Source organism: Nilaparvata lugens, chromosome X, assembly GCF_014356525.2.
Source record: "Nilaparvata lugens isolate BPH chromosome X, ASM1435652v1, whole genome shotgun sequence".
NCBI lineage: Eukaryota > Metazoa > Arthropoda > Insecta > Hemiptera > Delphacidae > Nilaparvata > Nilaparvata lugens.
In genome coordinates, this window is record NC_052518.1 from 12,666,837 (window position 1) to 12,689,658 (window position 22,822).

At 32.6% G+C, this 22,822-nt stretch overlaps 1 protein-coding gene across 3 annotated transcripts in view; it reads left to right on the forward strand.

Annotated features, from left to right (window-relative positions):
- The window catches only part of LOC111057639 (CUE domain-containing protein 2), a 68,192-nt gene that overhangs the window by 2,122 nt on the left and 43,248 nt on the right, over positions 1-22,822 (forward strand). The window contains exons 2-7 of one of the 3 annotated variants that reach the window (XM_022345088.2): positions 2,711-2,803; positions 4,187-4,395; positions 8,283-8,503; positions 10,400-10,579; positions 12,849-12,974; positions 16,363-17,753. In XM_022345088.2, coding sequence (XP_022200780.1) covers positions 2,712-2,803; positions 4,187-4,395; positions 8,283-8,503; positions 10,400-10,579; positions 12,849-12,974; positions 16,363-16,509 — 975 coding nt within the window. In that variant the 5' untranslated portion in view covers position 2,711 and the 3' untranslated portion in view covers positions 16,510-17,753. Of the gene's footprint in view, positions 1-2,710; positions 2,804-4,186; positions 4,396-8,282; positions 8,504-10,399; positions 10,580-12,848; positions 12,975-16,362; positions 17,754-22,822 lie in introns of those variants that run through there. The other 2 variants (XR_005573146.1, XR_005573145.1) reach the window with 2 other exon arrangements.

A 22,822-nucleotide genomic window follows, 5' to 3' on the forward strand; every position in this document is an offset into this window, starting at 1 on the left:
TTTTTGAATATTATGTTATAAAATAATTCAAAAAAGGGTAATTTTTGTTTTTATTTCTATTTATATTACAAGTAGCCCTATACAGAAAAGAGACAATATTTTTCCAACCTAACGAAAAATGCTCACTTCTAGTACAGCAGCGTTTGTGATAACACTGGTCCTGAGTAGACACAATTGAATTCCTTTGTCAGTAACGTAAGTCCATTGTCCATATTATTTAATTTTTATAGTTTCATCTTTCTCCATCACTGTTTTTTTAGTGAAATTATAATTTTTTAATAAATAAAAATAAAATACTACAGAAGAGAAAAATACAAATTAGTCTTATAACTTATTCATATGAAATATAAGAGAGGTCAACTAATTATTAAGATTCTTCTTTTTCCACTTAGTTTTGGTATGTGAAAATTTTTACTGCAAGAATTTATCCAATTTTATTTAAACTCTTTCTTTTTGCTGTGAAATGTATATATTTTTAAATATCAGCCTATAGGCTCTACTTAAAATCTCTACTACTACTTTAGGCACTCTTTTATGTACTTAGGACTTTATATTTACAATAAATTGCCAATTGAATTGAGAAGGTGTGATTCCTGTATTATCTTTTGTGAGAGAGCAAAGAGCTAGTTATTTACAGTGAACAACGTATGGATTGTTAGAAATGTTGTTAGATAATGGTACATGTTGAGCTAGCATTGTTCAACGGCACCATTCACATAAAAATATTATTATTCAATTAAATCATCATTCCACCAAGGCATGTACGGCATTATATTGAAATTACATTAATTATTACACTTTTATGCATTTCATCTATCCCAGTTTTTAGTTTTCTGGGCTGTTTCATTTTTTTGTTTTTCTGGTTGTTATCTCATGCGCTAGAGGCAGTAGTTTCTGTAATGTTTTAGTAATCTTAATTACGTAGACTAGACTCACAGCTTTTTATTTTTACCTTTTTTATATTTTATCATACTAGTTTATTTTTATTTCTATTATTTATTATTTAAGTTGATAATGTTTTTACCTTGTTAATTATACTTCGATTATCCGATCACACTACTGGATACGTGATTAGTACAATTTCCAAGATACGATTTAATTTCTTAATTTGAAGAGGAAATAAATTCATTTATTCATTCATTTAAAATCTATTAACTGTATTCCAAAGAACTTGGGAAATTCGAACTCGACTTCTCAATTTAATGAACAAAAAAATTCTATCACCTTGTTTGGTATAGAATGAATTGATTAATGCCAAATAATTCTATTAACATTATTTTAATCAAATCAATCGTCACATTTGTAACTATGGCGGAGGTTTAGGGGTTTCACACCAATTTGTGGCAGTCACTATACAAATGAGTTTTATTAATGGAGATAAATTTTCCCCTGTGTTCCGCTTCTCTCTATAACCCAACGTTTCCTGAAGTGTAAATAAAATATTACATAGAGTTCAAATTCAAACACTAGGATCAGTAAGATACTTGAAGAAGAATTTCTCTCATCAGAAAATAATTATAAAACTTGAAAAAAGGCATTCCATTTGATCAAGTCTAAAACTATGTGAAGGTGCCATCCAATGCTGCACCACCTAGCATTCAAAACATTATTTTTCCTACAGTTACCTTGAAAAATTAACATTCCTGTACTGATTACAGAACGCAAAGAATCATTTTTCCGCTTTAGTGCGCAAAGTATTAAGAGCGCAAAGTATTACTTTGCGTACTCTTAATACTTTGCATATTATCTTCCAGCCATCCCAATCAGCTGTTGACATTGTTGGCGTGTATTTTGAATGCGAATTTGTATCTATATTTTTTCTGATTTTCAAATAAATAAAAATGAGAACTCATTAAATTATACATTTTGAATATTATTAATTATTCATTATTTCAAATAATATTTTTTTCATTCATAAATTGATTGGTTGAAAAATTATTTCGAAATTAAGATTTACTCAATATTATTCAAATTTTCAAATTAATTGGATTAATTTAATTTTTAATTTGAATAAATTATCAATTATTAATTTTCAATTGGATTATCAAGTTTAAAATAAATTAAAGTTGTTATTAATAACAAAATTATACAGACAAACATTTGATGGATTTCAGCCATAATTTTACCCATAATCAACCACTTTTCATATTCAATGGTAACTGTAGGAAAAATGTAATGTGAAATACGTGCACAAAGTTCCTTTGCTGCACTCAAGAAACCATTCGGCTCTCGCCTACGGCTCGTGCGTAAACGTTTCTTTCGGTGCAGTAAACTGTCACTTTGCGAACTAGTTGCACAAATAACTGATAAAGAATAAAGTTTCAGATGGAAATATCGATGTGCTCCCTCACCAACGCTGGAAAAGTGAGATAGTGAAAAGTGTTTAAAGTGTGGGGGCTCACTTTTATTAGCATGCATTCTTTAAAAAAATCTATGTGTGAACGGACACGGTCGTTCATGTGTATTACAAAATGTTGAAGTACGTTAACGATTTTATAATAATCTCGCTTGAGTATTTGGTTCTATATTAATTTAATATTTTATGAAAATATTACGCTTGGGTCTATTGGTAATGTTACATGGAAATGGTGTTATATGAAAGTGAATAGATAAAATTTTCTTCAATATTACAATGTATGTGAATGTGCAAAATATCCGACTATGTTTATCCTACGATTATCTTATTATTTTTTTTATATTTATCTTTCAGAATGAGCATTCCAACAATTGTTGATAAGGAAGATTTTGTGAAGCAATCGTTATTCAAATTTCTTAGAAAACATATTCCCAGTGCACAAATCAGGTAATCTCTAATTTCATTGTTAATACAACGCTACAAATCTTTTTTGACTTATCAATCCATACAGTAGAAATTAATTACACCCCATACGTTGAATCGTGTAGCCTATGGTTTGATTAAAATAGCTTTGAATAATTTTCATGAAACATTTTGCCCTTTGCAATGGAATTTTGCTATTGTCCTACGTATATTTCATTTCAAAATTAATAAAAACAATATAAAAATCTTTAATTTCAAAACTAAAAACAATATAAAAATCTTTAATTTCAAATTTAAAAACAATATAAAAATCTTTTAGTACCCTTTATTTTTCAAAAACTAGTTGAACTTTTTTAAATTTTTTTTTAAAAATAAAGGGAACTACAAGATTTTCATATTTTTTTTATTAATTTGTTCAAAAGTAGCCCATGCTAGTGGAGTGTTTTTAATTTCAAAAATATCATACTGAAATTCCAAAGATACTCAACCACATCAGGTGAATGTTCTTTCAATTTAAACGAATGATCTAAATCTTTCATAAGTTATCTGTATTATTAGTACGAATAAACATTTTACAATAGAATATATATTTTAAAGTGTAATTATTTATTTGCATGTCACTGGCTGCGCAATTTATGAATGTAGCAGTGTTCATGTCTCACCATGAATACTACTTTCTATAACTAATGAAAATTTTCAAAGTTATTTCTTTAAATCATCAGTCTGATTAATAATTTTATTCAAATATTCATGATTATAAAATATGCTATTTTAATGTTCCATTTTTTATTATTCATCAACTTTCTTTTTTTTGTATTTTTTTAGAAATATTTCAAGTTCATTCCCTATTTTTATAAGCTTGATAATATCAATAAATTATAATATATTCCAAGATTATATCCTATTAATTAATATCTATTTTATTATATTCATGAAACATCACTTCATTTTGTTAAAATTTCCCATTTTCTGTTGTTTATTAACTTTGTAAAAAAATAATATTTGTAATTTTCAATAAATATCTTTAATTATATTTTATCAATTTAATTTAATTCAAGGAGATTGAGGTTATGAAATGAGATTTTCATTTAGTTGTACTCTGTGAAAAATGACACCATGTTACTTGGCATGTAACATACGTGTAACATGTTATCATTAAGGATAAATAAATTTGAATTTGAAATTTGAATGTTACTTGGTGTGATACCATGTTACAAGGGCACTTGATGTAACAAAGTTGACATAAATCATCATCTGCAGTCTTTTGTAATTATCGAAAAATTTGGATAAAGGTATTATTATTTATAATTTCATTTGTATTGAATTCACTGTTAGGCCTACAACTCGGTGTTGGTACATTATCAACATCACAGCTTGAAATGCTTAAATTGTGTTTAATTTTTGCAGTTCAATTGACGAAATAGTGCTGAGCTATGTTGTAAGCATTCTGGAGGATCTGGGCACTGAACAGAGTGGTGAAGTAGAGGAAGCTTTCGACGCAGAGGGTTTCTGTGAAATGATGGCCGCTTACTTTCCGCAGTTCTCCACCATTGGATTGCCTGATGTCTGCATGTGGATGTTTGAACTAGAAGCTACACTACGACAACAAAAGAAAAGTAATAGTAATAAAAATATAAATCTCAGTACCCTTTTAAATTATTTTGTCACAACATGTTACTGAGATTTATATTTTTATTTATATTGATGTAGGCAAACCCTACATGGATATCAGTGAACATGGTTGCCAAGGTGACTGTTTTAGCAACGAACGTTTACAAGTAAATAACTAGTTGAAGTTAGAGTTTTATGAGAGATGATGTTGTATTTTATTTTTTTTTATCTTGTTCATAAATGTAAACTTTTAATGAATAAAGTGTCAATTAAAAAGCACATTTACAACATTGGTGTCGGAAGTGAGATTGAATCCTTGAAAATATTGTGCTTAAAAGTTGGTTACACAAAAAAAGTTTTGCATGAAAATGAGAGCAGGATGGAAGTGAAGAAAAATGATGATGGAAGCACTCGACGAGTGGGTAAATTCGATCAAAGAAGTCATGGTAGAATCTGTATCTAGTATGGACAAAACTTGCAAAAAAATTGAGGAAAATTTTCAAACCGTTTTAGATTTTGTAGATTGCTGGATAACTTTTAGAAGAATCATGACCATTGGTTTGCTTTGAACTTTGATGAGCCTTTTAGGTTGGCTCTGAGATTTATGTATAACATTTTTAATTCGTCAAAAGTGATAGTGATTTACTCACATGGGAATTTGATCACGTGGAGAGGCTTACAAGAGATACAAGCGATTGGAGTCGATGTTCTTGTATCCTGGTCTGACTGATTTAAAAATTTTATGACTTTTAAAACAAGATTTTATCAATTCGAATTTCTTTGATTAATGAAGAATGATTTCAATCAAATAGACAAACTGGAAATTTATGACTTGTCACACATAGGGTGTGGGCACAGGCAACTGCCTAGGGTGTGCAGGTTACGACATTCATTAGGGTATGCATAAGTGGGAAAATAAGGAGCAAGTGAGGGTGTCACTAACTTGAATGGGACTTCTCAGTCCTCAGCATGTAGCTGAGAGGAAGCACATCTGTCCGCAACTGCAGAAGCATGGCTGTCTGGCGGGGAGGAAGCGTGGCTTGTCTGGAACTGCAGACATGGAGGTCTGGCAGGGAAGAAGCACGGCTGTCCGGAACTACAGTAGCATGGCTATCTGGCAGTGAGGAAGTGTGTCTGTCCTGAGGTATGACTGTGCAGAGTATTGTTCGATTTAGAGGTTTCAGATATCGTTGGTGGGGACGCGATGAAGCTCACAAGGTGGAGGATCAAATGTTGCTATATCCAATTGTTTAAGTTTCATTGGAATCCAAATTGTTTATTATTCGAAAGAATTGAATTTGACAAAAATTAAAAAAATAAATGTTTGCTCAAAATTAGATAGCGCAAGGGAAGTCCCGTACTACATTGTGAAGAGAATAAATGATGTAGTGTACAGGATTAAGAAAACTGAAGGGAGAACCAAACCAAAGGTTGTACACATTAATCGTCTAGCACCTTATCAGGGAAATCTGGATATTGGAGACCAACATGCCTAAGGGGGGGATAGTGATGTAGGCAAACCCTACATGGATATCAGTCATGTGAACATGGTTGCCAAGGTGACTGTTTTTGCAACGAACGTTTACAACTAAATAACTAGTTGAAGTTAGAGTTTTATGAGAGATGATGTTGTATTTTTTTTATTTTGTTCATAAATGTGAACTTTTAATGAATAAAATGTCAATTATAAAAGCACATTTACAACAATATTAAAAGTAGCCCTAAAGAAAAAAATATAGGCCTAATAGTAATAGATAAGCTTAGTGTTAAGCTCATAATTGAAAGCAAAGTTTCCTTCCAGTTTTTGAGATTGGAGATTATTTACGCACTCAGGGCATTGCATTCGTCTCTTCCAATCCCTCAATTCTCTAAGATCGTCCTTCTTCAGGATTGTGTGGCAGAGAGGACCTGGAGTCCTAACTCCGCCCTAATAAAGGCAAATAATCAATCAATCGTCCTAAAACTCCTTCATCCAATGCTTTCATGTACGTTCGCCATAGCCTTCTTACTCCTGGACTGTGTTATACTCTTTTAACGGTTCTTGAGTTGCTCATTTTCTGAACGTGATCTAACTAACTCAAGCGTTCAAGTTATTTCTTACCAACAAACAATTTGAGATTTTTGTATGGACCATGCAGCTGATGTGAACGTATCATCCATTCTCCATCATTATAGCTTCTAAATATTTAATAGGTCTTTTATCTTTCTTAAGGTGGGTTTTTGTTTGTGCGTATCCGCGTTCGGCTGCGTAAGCGATTAGTCATAAAATCAGCTTTCCCAAAAAGTAAATCATATCTATTTGTATCGTATTTACTCAGTTGATATCGTACTTCATTCCATTTAATATAAAAGTGATTTTAATACTAAATACGTTATCAACTGAATGGGTATTATACAAATAGATTTAATCTATTGTTTTGGATAGTTGCTAATTTGACTTTACGCATACGCAGCCGAACACGGATCCGCACAAACGAAAACCCACCTTAAGTTGAAATCTCTTCCTCATACAGAACAACGATTATGCAATATGGGGAAGACGATTATTATCTAAGGGTGGTGTCAGACGGGCATAAAACTGCCGCAGATTCTTTCTGACAATATTATTCTACGACTAATTTTTACTGGCCATCCGTGACCATTACCCATACATTGCCCAGTGTAGTGCAAGTCCGCATTGCTATACTTGACTGCCGCTGCAATTTACTGCCTGTGTGGCGTAAGTGCGGTTTTCATCTGACGTTGCAATTTGCTTCTGAATATGCGCGGCAGTCTGCTTCCCTCTGGCCCAACCCTCATATTTCTCCATTTTATCTATTTAAAATAATTTCACCCCTAAAAAGCTCTATTCAAGGAGATTGGAGATGCACTTCCTAATAAATTTCCGAAAGAAACTAAAGATGAGCTTTGCTAATCTAGGTGGTACGTGATTGTTCTAATTTATTACTTAATTTAACCAGACATTCAAAGAGATAAGATGTATCTTCGAAAAAAATGTCCAACTTTCTATTATCTATGCAGTGAAATGCCATTTTGTAGTTTACAAGTAATTTAAACCAAGCAAGTCAGTGCAATGACTAAGTTAACTCCTCCACAAATTGTCAGACCACATCATATTTGATCTGCAGTGCTTTGATATTTTTACAAGATGGCAGAACGAACCAGTTTATCGAAGTTAAAAGTTTAGTAAAAATATCACAATTATTATGTATTCTAATTGATTTGAATTTAGGAGAGTTGCTACTCTTCAGTAATTGAAACATTAATAAAAGAATATGTAACTGGCCTGAATAGGTCTGTAAAATTATAATAATATCTTAGTATAAATAAAAATTGAAACTCAAGTACCCTTTATAAATTAATTAGTCTCGACGTTATGAAACTTTAGTCGGCTATGAAAGTTTAAAGTTTTGTTATGTGAAGTCGAAAGAAAACAAAATTTTAAACTCTCATAGCCGAAACATGTCGTGACTAAATAATTTAAAAAGGGTACTCAGATTTCAATTTTTATTTATATTCAAAAGTAGTCCTCAAGAAAAAAGACAATATCTTAGTATTATGATTAATAAAAACTTGTAGTACCCTTTATTAAAATATTTCAACGACTAGTTTCGACCATAGGTCATTTTCAAGTCTTGAAATTCTCAGGTCTTGAAAATGACCTATGGTTGAAACTAGTCGTTGAAATACAAAGTTTTTAATAAAGGGTACTACAAGTTTTTCTATTGTTTTTATTAATTTGAACTAAAGTAGCCCATATAAGTAAAGTGATCTTAGTATTATGATACACCGTAATAATATATTGAAACTTGGCTAGCTTAGGTATGAGAGTTGCTAGTGTTAAAATCTCTACAAATCGCTAACTTTTGAATTTCTTTGTAATTGCTTTCAGAAGAAAATCACTTGGATTTTGAACTGTCTGAAATGCTCGTACCAATGTCAGTTTCACAGCGGTCTCAGAATTCACCGCCGCCGACAGAAGCGAGCACTGAAAAAGAAAAGGTTGAAACAAATTCAGACTCAACTAACTCAACTAAACGCACACATTTGTTGTCGGAAACTTCGGAGGGCAGCTACTGCTCAGATAGCAGCGGCGAGTTCTACAATGCAGATGTGAGTTTCAAACCAAATTAATGAAATCTACTTGTTATTGTCCAAACCTCTGATTGATTGAACAATTCGAGATACTAGTTTCGGTTTTGTTACACAATTTATCAATCTCCATTAAACTGAAAGCCCATTGAGCAGCAGAATATATAGTATGGGTGAAGCCCTACGTTTGGCCATAATTGCATAATTGCACTGGTTCACTCTAAAGGTGCGTACAGATATACGCGCCGCGAACATGAGTAATTCAATTTTAATCAGCTGACTGTATCTGTATTTTTACAGAAACGGTAAGATACAGATATAAAAAGCTTGGCATCAGCTGATTAAAAGTGAATTGCTCATGTTCGTGACGCGTATATCTGTACGCACCTTTAGAGATTCAGAATCTCTTGTGTGAACGTTGTTATTTACAGAAATACTTGCTTAATTAGTTTTTACATACATAAGTCATTCAAGAATGTAAATAGCTGGTACTGTCAAAATGTGGATTTTTTAAAATAAATCTACACAATGAAAACGACTATTCACATCAGCAATGACTCTTACTGCTCGTTTCTGTAACACAAATAGTTACTTTACATTCGTATCATTACCCCAGGCAACAACACCATAATACAAATGAGAATGAAGATAAGCAAAATACACTGAAATTAAAACACTCTTATGAACTTCAATCTATTCAACATGAAAATTCCCTTCGACAGTTTGCCACATAATATTTTGATATTGTGTAAGTCCCATTTTAAATCGCGATAATATGAGAAGGAATGTAAGAATATATTATTTAAAAAATAGTAAACCGGAAAATACAAAAATACAACGAAAAACAAAGGTAGAAATATTTATATGAAGGGAGAAGTCAAGGTTAAATGCAAAAAGTAAAACAACAAGAATGTAGAAACTGACTAATTTTCTAAGGTAAGACTAAATTACTGGCTAACATGAGTCTGTTTTTAAACAAATCTTGAACTTAATTGTCTTGAGAATAGTAGTGTCATAGAGAAACAATATCATGAGTTTATACTTACGCTATTGTTTCTCTATTGTAGTGTTAATAGAGTGAATATACACATTCATAATGCACAATAATTTAGTCATTTTTTAATATATGTTAATTATTTCAAAGTTAGTAGCTGGAAGTAGTAGTCCTGGGACCCGTTTCTCGTAAGTCACAAGTTACATACTTACTATCAATTTCAAACATACCTGTTACTTTTCCAGTTTCTGATGCAAAAGACACCTCTTTTAACATTTTCAATGCCAAAATATGTTCTAGTCATCTGTGATTTTTTTAGAATTCAACAGTGATAATCACCTTTTATTTTCATAATATTTAGCTAATTCCTTTAATAACCGGTTATCACTAGTGAAAACCGGTCAAAATGTTCACTCATATCAATAGGTAGGTCAATGCTGGGTGAATTTCGTTTAGTCCAGGTGTTCGATTACTCCAGGTGGTCTAAACGAAACCTGGCCTAATCGAGACACTCCCCTAATGCCGGTTGGAATAACCGAGACGACTAAGGCGTTGCACCCTTCACGTCTGCTAGCGTTACCTGGTCACGGGTTCGAATCCCACCAGTAGGCATGGAAGTTTGATTATCTCATCAAATCACCTTCTCACTTTCCATCACCCACGCACAAGCAAACCTCTAATTTGGACATCATCCGCAATAAAAAATGCTTTTCCATTTATGAGTTTTTCATTTGAAATTTAATTTTAGAAAGTGAATCATAAAATAGTAGATTCTCTATTTTTTTAATATTAGTGTTTATTTATATGAAAACAGAAATTTTTATTGAGACTGAAGTTGCGATGAATAAAAGTAATTGTAAAACTTGTAGTTTTACAATGTAGTTTCAAGTAGTTGAAAATAATATTGTTGCTGGTTTTTTCAGGATTCAAATGGCATGAGCCAACAGGCACAACTGTTGTGTGAAATGTTCCCGTCAGTATACGCAATAGAGGTGCGTCACTGCTTGACTATTGCCAATGGAGATATAGCTAAAGCTGCTCAACTTGTTCTTCACAGACAGGAAGCTGGACAGAGCCTGGTACCTACCACTGGAGTTTTACAGGTAATTTAAACTCTTCAAAAATAATTCAATAAAATAAGAATTGATTTTTCAAATGAACTAACCTTAATAAAATAATTAAATTCAATGGGATTAATTGTAAGTTATTTCTTATTGTTGAGCATTCTATGAAAATTGAGTGTATTATAATGATCCATAGCCATAATGCTAGAATAAGAAGTCTTAAGGCTATTAGAATATACTTAGAATGAACTCAACGATTTTTAGGATCATCAGTTCACAATAGAATCTCCTAAGCATAGAAGAGTAGTTGTTAACCCGTGTTCCGCAAGGGTCAATATTTTAAAACATGAAAAACTGAAAACTTGACGTAATCTTGAAAAATTGATAATGTGCTTTTAACAATATTCGGTTAATTAAGAATCTATATGCAAAACTTCAAGTTAATCAGTCCAGTACCTCAGACGTCATTATGCGTCAGACATCATTTTCCTATCTCGTATGTTTATAAGCCAGTTCTTTCACTTATTATAGTATAGATGAAGTAAATAGCATTATAATCAAAAATCAAAATTGAAATTGATTATATAATATTGGAGCTTTATGTTATGAGGAGCTCTTAGTAAATAGAATATTGATAAAACTTTGCGTACTTCCTGTGTTGAAAAAATAGTTATTTGTGCAACTAGTGTGCAAAGTGACAGTTTGCAGCACCGAAAGAAACGTTTACGCACGAGCCGTAGGCGAGTGCGGAATAATGGTTTCTTGAGTGCAGCAAACGAACTTTGCTCACGTATTTCACATTAAATTTTTCCTACAGTTACCATTGAATATGAAAAGTGGGTAATTATGGGTAAAATTTCCTGAAATCCATCAAATGTTTTTGTGTGTAATTTTATTATTAATAAAAACCTTAATTTATTTTAAATTGAATAATAATAATTAAATTAATGAAGGCACATAATAAATAGGCAACGCCGTTCTCCACTGCCATATTATAACGTGGATCACAGTCAGTGTTACCAACTTAATTTTGATTTTCCTGCAATGGTGCTTCATATAACCATTCCCACTTCATGTTACCATTGAATATGAAAAGTGGGTAATTATGGGTAAAATTTCCTGAAATCCATCAAATGTTTTTGTGTGTAATTTTATTATTAATAAAAACCTTAATTTATTTTAAATTGAATAATAATAATTAAATTAATGAAGGCACATAATAAATAGGCAACGCCGTTCTCCACTGCCATATTATAACGTGGATCACAGTCAGTGTTACCAACTTAATTTTGATTTTCCTGCAATGGTGCTTCATATAACCTACTAACTATTTTGCGTTGTCATGCTGCAAATCTGGAGTTCACGAAGTAATACTTTGCGCACTAGAGCGGAAAAGTGATTCTTTGCGGCCTGCAATCAGTGCAGAAATGCTCACTTTTCAAGGTATCTGTAGGAAAATTAAATTTTGTATTAGTTTACATCAAAATCATTAATATCATTATTTAGTGTGTTGTACCGTTGTTCAAAGTTGTACGGTATGTGAGCCCTCCATGTTATAACACGGCTTGATTTGGATTTAATCGTCTTAAGGTGCGCACAGATCTACGCGCCGCGAACACGACCAATCCCTTTTTAATCAGCTGATGCCAAGCTTTTTATATCTGTATCTTACCGTTTCTGTACAAATACAGATATGATCAGCTGATGAAAAGTGAAGTTCTCGTGTTCGCGGCGTGTAAATCTGTACACACCTTTAGACAAATCAAATGTTTTGGACATGATGATTCAGACCGGTGTGTAGCTAGACCAGACGTGAGTAAAATGAAGCTTTCTATATTTTATACTACTCTACAGTACTAGCTACTCTATGCTATATCTCCTCCTATAACACTTGTAATTTATTGAGTGTAGAAATAAATGCCAACAATCAATCTATCTATCCCTCTTGATTATCAATTGCACCAATCCAACAATATTGAAGAACATAGAATATTTTCAGAATAAAGTTCAATTCTCACATATCAGTGTCAATGAACGTGTCTGGTACAGTGATAATATGTTTCCTATAAGTTCTAATGTGACTCTTCATATTCGCTCGGTCGGAAGAGTGGGAATAGTCCAATTGAAACTCATGGGATCTATAGTATCACTGTGCCGTTCACTGACTCTGATATTGATTATAGGCATCCAGCTTTATACGTGGAACTTGAAATAGCGATCTCTTGCTTTTCATCTCATGCTACTTAATCTATTTAACTAAAATTGAATAATCTATTTAATTGATTGATCTCTTTTCATTATTTTTTAGTCGACTAATACACATCAGAAATCAGTGGTTGATGACCAAGAGCTCAAATCAAGAATAATAGCTCGCTACAGTTTTGTCGACAAAGACGATGACATTCGTGAACACAGACCAGTTGCTCCAAAATCGGTAGGTTTTTCTTCAACCTTCCGGCAGTCGCGCTCTTGTAAAAAGTACAACAGTGTCAGTTTTTTTTTGCTGCACAAAACTATTGAATGGGGTGGTGTCAGTGAATGAGTCACCTATACATTCCAAAACTTTCCCCCATCAATTCACTGAGTTGCAGTATCAACCGAGCAAAGTTTCAGTCTTTAGGTGCCATTTAGTCGCGACAGTGCATAAGATAGGGAAAGACTGTATACGGGGACTGTAAAGGAACCAATAACACAGAATTGATGGCTTTGCTTGATGTACCTTATTGGGCTATGAAATGGTAATCATCCAAATGTTTATAGGCGTAAAATAATCCAAGAAGATGGAAATAGTTATTTGTGCAACTAGTGCGCAAAGTGACAGTTTGCTGCACCGAAAGAAACGTTTACGCCCGAGCCGTAGGCGAGGGCGGAATTGTTTCCTGAGTGCAGCAGAGGAACTTTGCGCACGTATTTCACATTAAGTTTTTCCTACAGTTACCATTGAATATGAAAAGTGGGTAATAATAATTATGGGTAAAATTGCCTGAAATCCATCGAATGTTTTTCTGTGTAATTTTATTATTGATAAAAACCTTAATTTATTGTCAAATTGAATAAAAATGTTGTCCTTGGTTATAACATCTACTTAATTAGTTGCTCGTTGTGCTTCGTTGCACCTCTGCTCACTATAGCAGCCCACTCACTGTTACCAACTTCATTTTGATTTTGCTGCACTGTTGCACCATATAACCTACTAAGTATTTTGCGTTGCCATGTTGCAAATCTGGAGTGCAGAAAAATTTTTCCCGCACTAGAGCGGAAAAGTGATTCTTTGCGTTCTGTAATCAGTGCAGCAATGGCCACTTTTCAACGTAACTGTAGGAAAAAGTAATTATACAATTAATTTATATGTTTTGACAGTAAACAGAGTACATAACACTTGGGAAATTGGATGTTGTATAAAATACAACACGCGACATGTGATTGAGAAGGGCGCGACTACCGGAAGGTTAATAAAATTCAGTGATTTATGTACAATTTTCCACTTGTATTCTTATGAACAGAGTGCGACTGAGCAGTTCGTTTCGATTGTGGCATCAGCTGTAATAGGTTTACAAATTTTTTAATTGTCTTCTTTTTTCATTATTTAACCCCATTTCAGAAGTCAACATCTATTGTTGTCAGAGCATAGTAATCAGCTTACCGACAACAGTTCAACTTTTAACGCAACAATTCGGTTTTGAGTTTGGTAGTTGGAGGAAACTGGTATCACACCAAGATAATGGCTGTTGCAGATACATTAGAACGCCTGATAATGTGCAGTGACTGAGAACATTTTACATTTTGATTTAAAGTTTCATCCTTTCCAAATAATTATTGCTCAAGAATTACGCCCGGCAGACTATTCTACTGCTCACACAGCTCGAATTTCACTTGATGTTTCGATAGAAATTTCGGGGGTGATGCTGGGTGGCTTTCGCCGTCACCAAATCTAACCATTTGCGACTTCTTTCCTGTGGAATATCTGAAGTGAAAGGTTTTTAAAGGCCACTCTCACACTTAGCAATGTTGAAGAGTGGATTATTGTCTAATGGAATGCCATACCTAGCGATATGTGAGCAACAACTGCTTAAAACTTCAGAAGTAGCCTTCAGCAATGCATTGATACTGGCAGCTATTTTCAGGAAATTATATTCAAAACCTGATTCATATAGTGACCCTTTAAATTAAAAACATAATTTCTTTATGTATCCTAAGTCTATCGATCTTAAAATTGTTTCGTTAATTATTCTGCCCCACCTTCATAATCTTGATATCTTCTGCATTTTCTCAGAATGTTTTACAATGTATTTTACTTAACTAAAATTAATCTCAATATATTTTTGCTGAGGGTGATGCTGACATGTGCTCTAGGCTTGTGACTTGGATGATAATTATAGATGAATGGACCTACAGTTTTAAGTGGGCTCCGAACCACCGGGAAGCGGTTTTACAACTCATGAATCATATTCAGAGTACTTGGCTCGAGTGGTCACCCTTCCAATATACTTCCCACTTCTAATTTTATAAATATTATTTTAATTAGAAAATTAAATAACACATATGTATTTAAATACATAGAATGAAAAGTATTATTGTGGAAAAGCAACAAATTTATTGATATTAGAAGGGTTACTTCTTAATCGGCTAATTATACTCAATATTTAGCGTATCATGGACTTATATTATAAACTAGCAGGTAACCCGTGCTACGCAAGGGTCTATTTTAAAACTTGACCGAGTGGAATCTTGAAGAGTTTGAAGTAGGCCTAGAACCATCCTCGGTTAATTAAGAATCTATATGCAAAATTTCAACTTAATTTCAGTCTATTAGTTTAGACGAGATGATGCGTCAAACATAATATTTTCGTATCCTGTACGTGTATGAGCCAGTTCTTTCCTTTATTATAGTATAGATAAGTTATTCAACTTGGTGCTAACCTAATAAAATGACAGGACTCAAACTTGTTTAGAAACCTTCCTCAACTTAATGCCTGACAAAATTGGACTGCTTATCAATTTATTTAGTTGCCAATTTTAACCATCTGTTTCAAAGAGGTAGTCTCTCTAGATTATAGTTATTTATTAACATATGGCATGTATTCATGTCCCATGAAATTTGAACATTAATTCTGAAAAATCTCTAGAAGGAAAATTGAAATTTGGGCTTTGAGGTGCACGAGATTGATATTTTTAGAATCTATGAGCAAAATTTGGAGATCTAAATCATCCCCGTTTTACGGTATGCAATCCACAAGTTGACATGTTTTGATGCGAACAAACACAACTCTTCTCCTTCGTATTATATAGATTTAACCTACAATTCATTTTCATGTTTCAACGTGCTTGCTACTTTCACTAATAATTTAGACCGAATCAACGATTATATAAACCTAATGAAGAAATAATTTAGACCTAATTGAGAGATAATTTCGACCTAATTAAGAGATAATTTCGACCTAAAGTGTTTTGATGCTGAATCGCTGTTCTCTATTTCTGTTTTCTCGGTTATGCTTGGTTAATAGAAAAACTTATATTTTCGTTATCAATTTCTTATCTATATTTTTGTATTCCACTGGATAGACTGTTCAAAAGATTTTGGGTCAAAATGATGTAGTACTGTACTCACATTCAAATGGAATGTGCTACAAATGCATGGAAGAATGTCAAGTACAATACGATGAATATGAATATCTTAGTTTGTCTTGAGTGAGCAACAGTGCAAAAATGCAGTTGATGTTTTGTGGCTTGGTTTTTCCCCTCACTGAACTCGTCAATTCTTGTCCTTCGCTATCGGAATCGATCGTTTCTGGCTGTAATCTTATAACATTTAAATGTTATAGGAGCCGAAGAAATTGGTGCGCTATAGAGATAACAAGATCGTCTCGATGAAAGGCGAGAGATTCACTGAGGTGAAGAAGGATGACGAAGAAAGCTTGAAGAAGACCTGCATCAGCTTAAAGCCTCAGCGCCAATTTCGGTTCCATTGATGACACGACCTGCTGCCAGCATCGGATCTCCTTATGTCTTGACATAGAAGAACATTTTACCTTGTTTACTTGGAGTTAACGGTTCTTAGGTACTTGTATAGAGCGTTTAGGCATACTGATAAACTGGCATTTGGTTGCATTGAATTATGTTTCAATGTAAACACATTGTTTACATTGAGAAATATCTCATCACTTGGCGTACATTCGAGTGCAAGACGGTGTTTAGATCTATCAAAACTGTTTTCTATAGTATTGTTATTGTTGTTATTATTATCATGTTTATTATGGATTGCGCATTACTGCAATCTAGTCGAAGAAGCTACAAATTGTTTTACGTTTGGGACTCAAAGAGTGATACTATTACTAAGAACAAAGGCTGCAACAATATTCCTATGTGTATGACAGTACATACACGAGTGCAGCTCATTCAAGACATGTGCTTGCTTTCTGATATTATCTTATTTTCATAGATTCAATCTATATTGTAATTCCAGATGCATTTCAGTTCTAGTCTGTAGATGATATTATCAGCTATTTTAACCAGTTTTTAATTAAAGCTGATTTAGTTTAATTTTTAAGTATCGTTGATGTTTTTATATCTTTTAAACTTAAGTATGATTTATCTATGACTGACTAAGAGTATAACATTTCAATAGCAATTCTCTCATAAGTTTGATTTTTAAGTTATGTATGTGATATTCAATACCTCATCCCAATTGTGCAGTGTGTAAACTTTACACAGCGTATCCTGTACTAATCTTTTAACAATAATTTTCCCGACTACTGTTTACTGCATACAATCAGAATTACTTTTTATTTATTTATTTATCTATTTATTTATTTACAATGCAAATGACACTAATGTAATAACATTGAAAGATAAAATAATAAGGTAGTCCTTGTGCTATTTTTCTTCCAAATTTATAGGTGACAAAGTCCAAGATAAGGCTAGAATTTCACGTGTACAATTTTTATAAAATTTTGGTCCAAAATAATATAATTTATATAGTAAAATTATCAATACAGCCTTACTCATAAATATCAGTATAACATTTTTATTAGAGTTTTAACTTTAACACCAACATTCTAGTATTATCTTTGAAACCTATTACTGCTCTTTATTTCAACATATAATATAGTATTACCAGTATTGCTTCTTCAACTGTAAAAAAAATCTGGTGTGGTACACTCACACAACTTTCCTTGCTCATTGAACTGCAAGCCTCATTCTCAAACGATAATAATTTAGGGGAATAACATAATGACGATTGGCGGCAACATATTTGCAAATAAGATCAGACTACTGTATATGTGCATATTATAATTGTTTTCAGAGTACTTTTTCCTTTGTGTAAATTGTGAAATTCGATGATTTTTTTAAAAGTCGTCAAAACAGCTGTTCCACAGATGAATAATATCTTGTAATATATTATTATTATAGATAATAATATACTATGACTGTGTTCTTTTTATAAACTGCTCTACCTACCTCATGCCCGAGAAGGAGGTTACAAAGTCCATTTCACAAGGATGGGGTGGACCCCCCATTAGTTTCCAAGGAAAAAGACTCATGCCAGTTGATAGAGCTGATAAATAACTATACAAGGTATGAATTTGAAAAAATCGTTAAAGCCGTTTTTGAGAAAATCGTGAAAAACATGGTTTTTTAGTCACTATCCGCCATTTTTAGTAATTATCCGCAATTTTCTCCGCCATCTTGAATTGAATTTTATTGAATTTCTTATTGTCGGATCCTCATGGTATAAGGACCTTAAGTTTAAAATTTCAAGTCAATCGGTTAATTGGGAATGGAGTTATCGTGTTCACAGACATACACACATACACACACACAGACCAACACCCAAAAATCATGTTTTTGGACTCAGGGTATCTTGAAACGTATAGAAAACTTGAAATTAGGGTACCTTAATTTTTTACTTTCCTTGCCCTACTACCATAGGTAAGGAAATTATTGCTTTCCAAAAAAAATTAAGGTACCCTAATTTCAAGTTTTCTACAAGTTTCAAGGTCCCCTGAGTCCAAAAACATGATTTTTAGGTGTTGGTCTGTGTGTGTGTGTGTGTGTGTGTGTGTGTGTGTGTGTGTATGTGTATGTGTGTATCTGTGAACACGATAACTCCATTCCTAATCAACCGATTGACTTGAAATTTTAAACTTAAGGTCATTATACCATGAGTATCCAACAATAAGAAATTCAATAAAATTTAATTCAAAATGGCGGATAATTACTAAAAAACCATGTTTTTCACGGTTTTCTCGAAAACGGCTCTAACGATTTTCTTCAAATTCATACCATGGATAGCTATTTATAAGCCCTATCAACTGGCATGAGTCTCATTTCTACGAAAATTGCAGGAGCTCCGTAATATTCTTGAGAAAAATGGCGGATAATTACTAAAAAACCATGTTTTTCACGATTTTCTCAAAAATGACTAGACCGATTTTTTTCAAATTCATACCCTGTATAGTTATTTATCAGCTCTATCAACTGGCTTGAGTCTCCTTCCTGGGAAACTAATGGGGGGTCCACCCCATCCTTGAGAAATGGACTTTGTAACCTTCTCGTGCTAGGTAGGTTGAGCAGTTTATAAAAAGAACACAAAGACGAGATATTTCATCTGTAGAACAGCTGTTTTGACGACTTTGAAAAAAATCATCGAATTTCACAATTTACACAAAGGAAAAGGACAATTTACAAAGGAACATATATAGAAGTCTGATCGTAGTTTCAAATATGTTGCCGCCAATCGTCATGATGTTATCCCCCTAAATTATTCTCGTTTAAGAACGGGGCTTACAGTTCAATGAGCAAGGAAAGTTGTGTGAGTGTACCACACCGGATTTTTTTGGAAAGCAATACTTTCCTTTCCTATGGTAGTAGGGCAAGGAAAGTAATATCTAGCCAACAATAATTCGGATGCAATTATTGCAAATGTGTGATTTATGTCTGGAGTCTTTGCTCCTTGAAACTAGACAATTCTAACACTACAGTTGTGTTGTGTTTGATATTGTGTTCCATAGTGAAAAACACAACTTGAATTTGTCAACCACTTTTATTATATAATATCATACAAACAGAATCTATTTTCGTGGCTTCACCAGCCACATCTTCAGCTAAAATGTGGCCACATTTTTTGGCACAAATGTGCTCACATGAAGCCACCAAACCAGGTTCTGTTTAGGCTATATGATATTATATAATAATAAAAGTGGTTGACAGTTTTAATCTTCATAAAAGAAGCTAACAAATTTATCTTTTGATTTAGATACACTGTTGTATATCTCTGTTTTTTAAAATGTTCCATATAATTTCAAGTTATAATCCACATTGTAACATTTAATTGTATAGTGATATGGGGTGTCAATAATTTTTAAATCTCTTGTTGCTTTTAGAAAAAACGACAAGCAGTCAGATATTTTACAATAAATGAATTAATCACTCACTGGACAACGAGATCTTTCAGCAGTTCCGCCATCTTCTTGGTTGTACTCATAGACAAGTAGAAGGAGTTTGAGTTTTTTGTTGTCTTGAAAAAAGAGAAAAAATTACAGACAACAAAAAACTCAAACTCCCAGGAGTATACAAGCTAAAATGCTCTGAATGTGATAAATTCTATATTGGACAGACAGGCCGTTCTTTCAATCAAAGATACAAGGAACATATTCAGGGACTAAAAACAAAAACAGAATCTGCATTCGCCGACCACCTAATTCAGGAAAATCACAAACACACAAACATAAATACTGATCTACAAATCATACACATAAAAAACAAAGGACCAGAATTAGACACAATAGAACAATTTGAAATATACACCCAATTTAAAAGCAATAGACAATGTATATTAAATGAACAAACCAACTTCAAATCCCACATCCTCTTTGATTACCTTCTTAGCCACAACAAACCCAATAGACACCAACAGCACCAACAGACACTAATCCAATAGACACCAACAGCACACTAAAAATTGCCATCCTATCCTTCTACTTGTCTATGAGTACAACCAAGAAGATGGTGGAACTGCTGAAAGATCTCGTTGTCCAGTGAGTGATTAATTCATTTATTGTAAAATATCTGACTGCTAGTCTTTTTTTCTAAAAGCAAAAAGTGATTTAATAATAAGCAGTTTGTGATGGAAAACAACATTGAAGAATTTTTAAATATTGAATACATTTAGTTTCTTTGTGTATTTTAAATCAATTTACTTTCCGCAGCTGAAAATGGGATGAGGTAAACCATATAATTTTCTTCAATAATTATCTTCCTTCAGAGCTTAGTCAGTTTGGATTCATCTTATTGTTCATTTCAAATTATCATTTAAAAGTATTATCTTGGACAAATATCCAGTTAAGAATATTTTTAGTTTCATTTTATTAAATTACTGCGCAATATGCATCAGTATAATATCAAGTTATCAGTTTTTGCGTGTACCTTGTTATTGTTATTATTAGAGTGGGTTAAAATACTCACATAATCAACGGATTGTATAATTAATGATGTGATTCCTATATTCCAATTAGAACAATTAGAATGTTCTACTATGTAGTTGAAAGCAATAATATCCTTGTAAGGTAACAGTGAGAATTGATAATTATATTATTTTATAAGCATAGATATAAATTGTTAATGAGTGTTCAACCACGGTTTGGGAACATTGTTCATTTCTATATACATTATAGAGAAGAGTAATAAGTGATAATACTTCTCGAATAGCAAGATACAGCTGTACAACACCAATATTATAAAACATTGTGGAAGGAACAGAAGACTAAATTTTGTTGATAAAACTTAAGATGATGGTATAATTTTTTGATCTCACTAATTCATAAAATTGTATCATTTGCAAAGACTGTGTTTATGAGAGTAAAGTGTACACTAGAAATTGTTTACTTTGTAGTCTGCCATATTAAAAGTACAGTATTATAATGATGTACTGATGATCCAAGGTGGTTGTTGTTGTTAAGATTAGTATTGACTTGTTGCACTAAGTGTGACTGGAATCGTATGTTTGTGTGTGTATGTATTTTGTAAATTCAGACAAGAAAATTACGTACACAGTATGTATGTGTGTGTGTGTGTGTGTGTGTGTGTGTGTGTGTGTGTGTGTGTGTGTGTGTGTGTGTGTAAATTTAGTCAAATACGAGTTCTCTCGTACACGAATGGAACTATATAATAACTATTTCCAGATGGGAAATTCGTAATGTTCCCAAAATGTATTAGATAATAAGAAGATCCGAGTTAAATTGAAATATGTGATGTTAGTCTTCTATGGACATAAATCGGTAATAATATGTATTTAAATAATACCTATGCTCTTTCCATTCTCTTTACTGTAATATGGCTTGTTAAGAATGAAAGTGGGATAATTCCAAATTTTGTCAAAATGAGTTTCAGCTCATTTTGTATTTTTTAAATATTTTCTGTATCTGAAAAATCATGCCTTAAATATCTAATTGACTGATACGTCTCTAGATAATGCTCTGAACTAACCAATATTATGCTGTAGCTAGAGTGGATATCGGCTAAATACTGTGATTCTACTAGGACGTTTGTTACGAAAGTGAGTCATGTAAATCAGCTGATGTAGAATCTGAATTGTTATCCTACATCAGATGATGGACTTGTCTCTCAATCATTCTCATCAATTCCATTAATCGCACTGTTCATTATTAACAATTAATTCAATGAATATCTCCTCAAAAAATTCCTGAACTTATTCACTTAGGGCCGTTTGCACAGTGTAAGTTTAAGCTAAAGCTTAAACCAAATCAGGATTTTTTTTGTTTAAACTAAAATTCCGTTTGCACAGTATCAGTTTAAACTCTGGGAAAGTTTAAACCTCCAAAGCAGGAGGTTTAAACCAAATAATTTGGATTAACTGGACATCTGTAAGATTTGATGGGGAAACAGCTAACAGTAAATTATTTGTCGACGGTTGTTTTTAATGCTTCTGTAGACGATAATAATTATTTAGGTTATAGTGAATCATTATTGATAGAATTGACAGGAATTGATAGAAGTTTTTAATGCGATTGATAAAGATGACTGCGAAGAAATTTTAAAACTAAGAAAAATTGGGCAAAAACGAATGATTTAAATTTCTGGGATGATAGAGAATTTTCTTAACGGTTTTGCTTGAGTAAAGCAACTGCCAATCCAGTATTTGATTAAATAAACAACTTGATAGAAAATAAGACAACTTTTAACAGTGGTCTTTGATTAGGAAACATATTTTTAATAACACATAACTGAGATATTTTGCTTTCAAGAGATTTCTAATAAACGAGG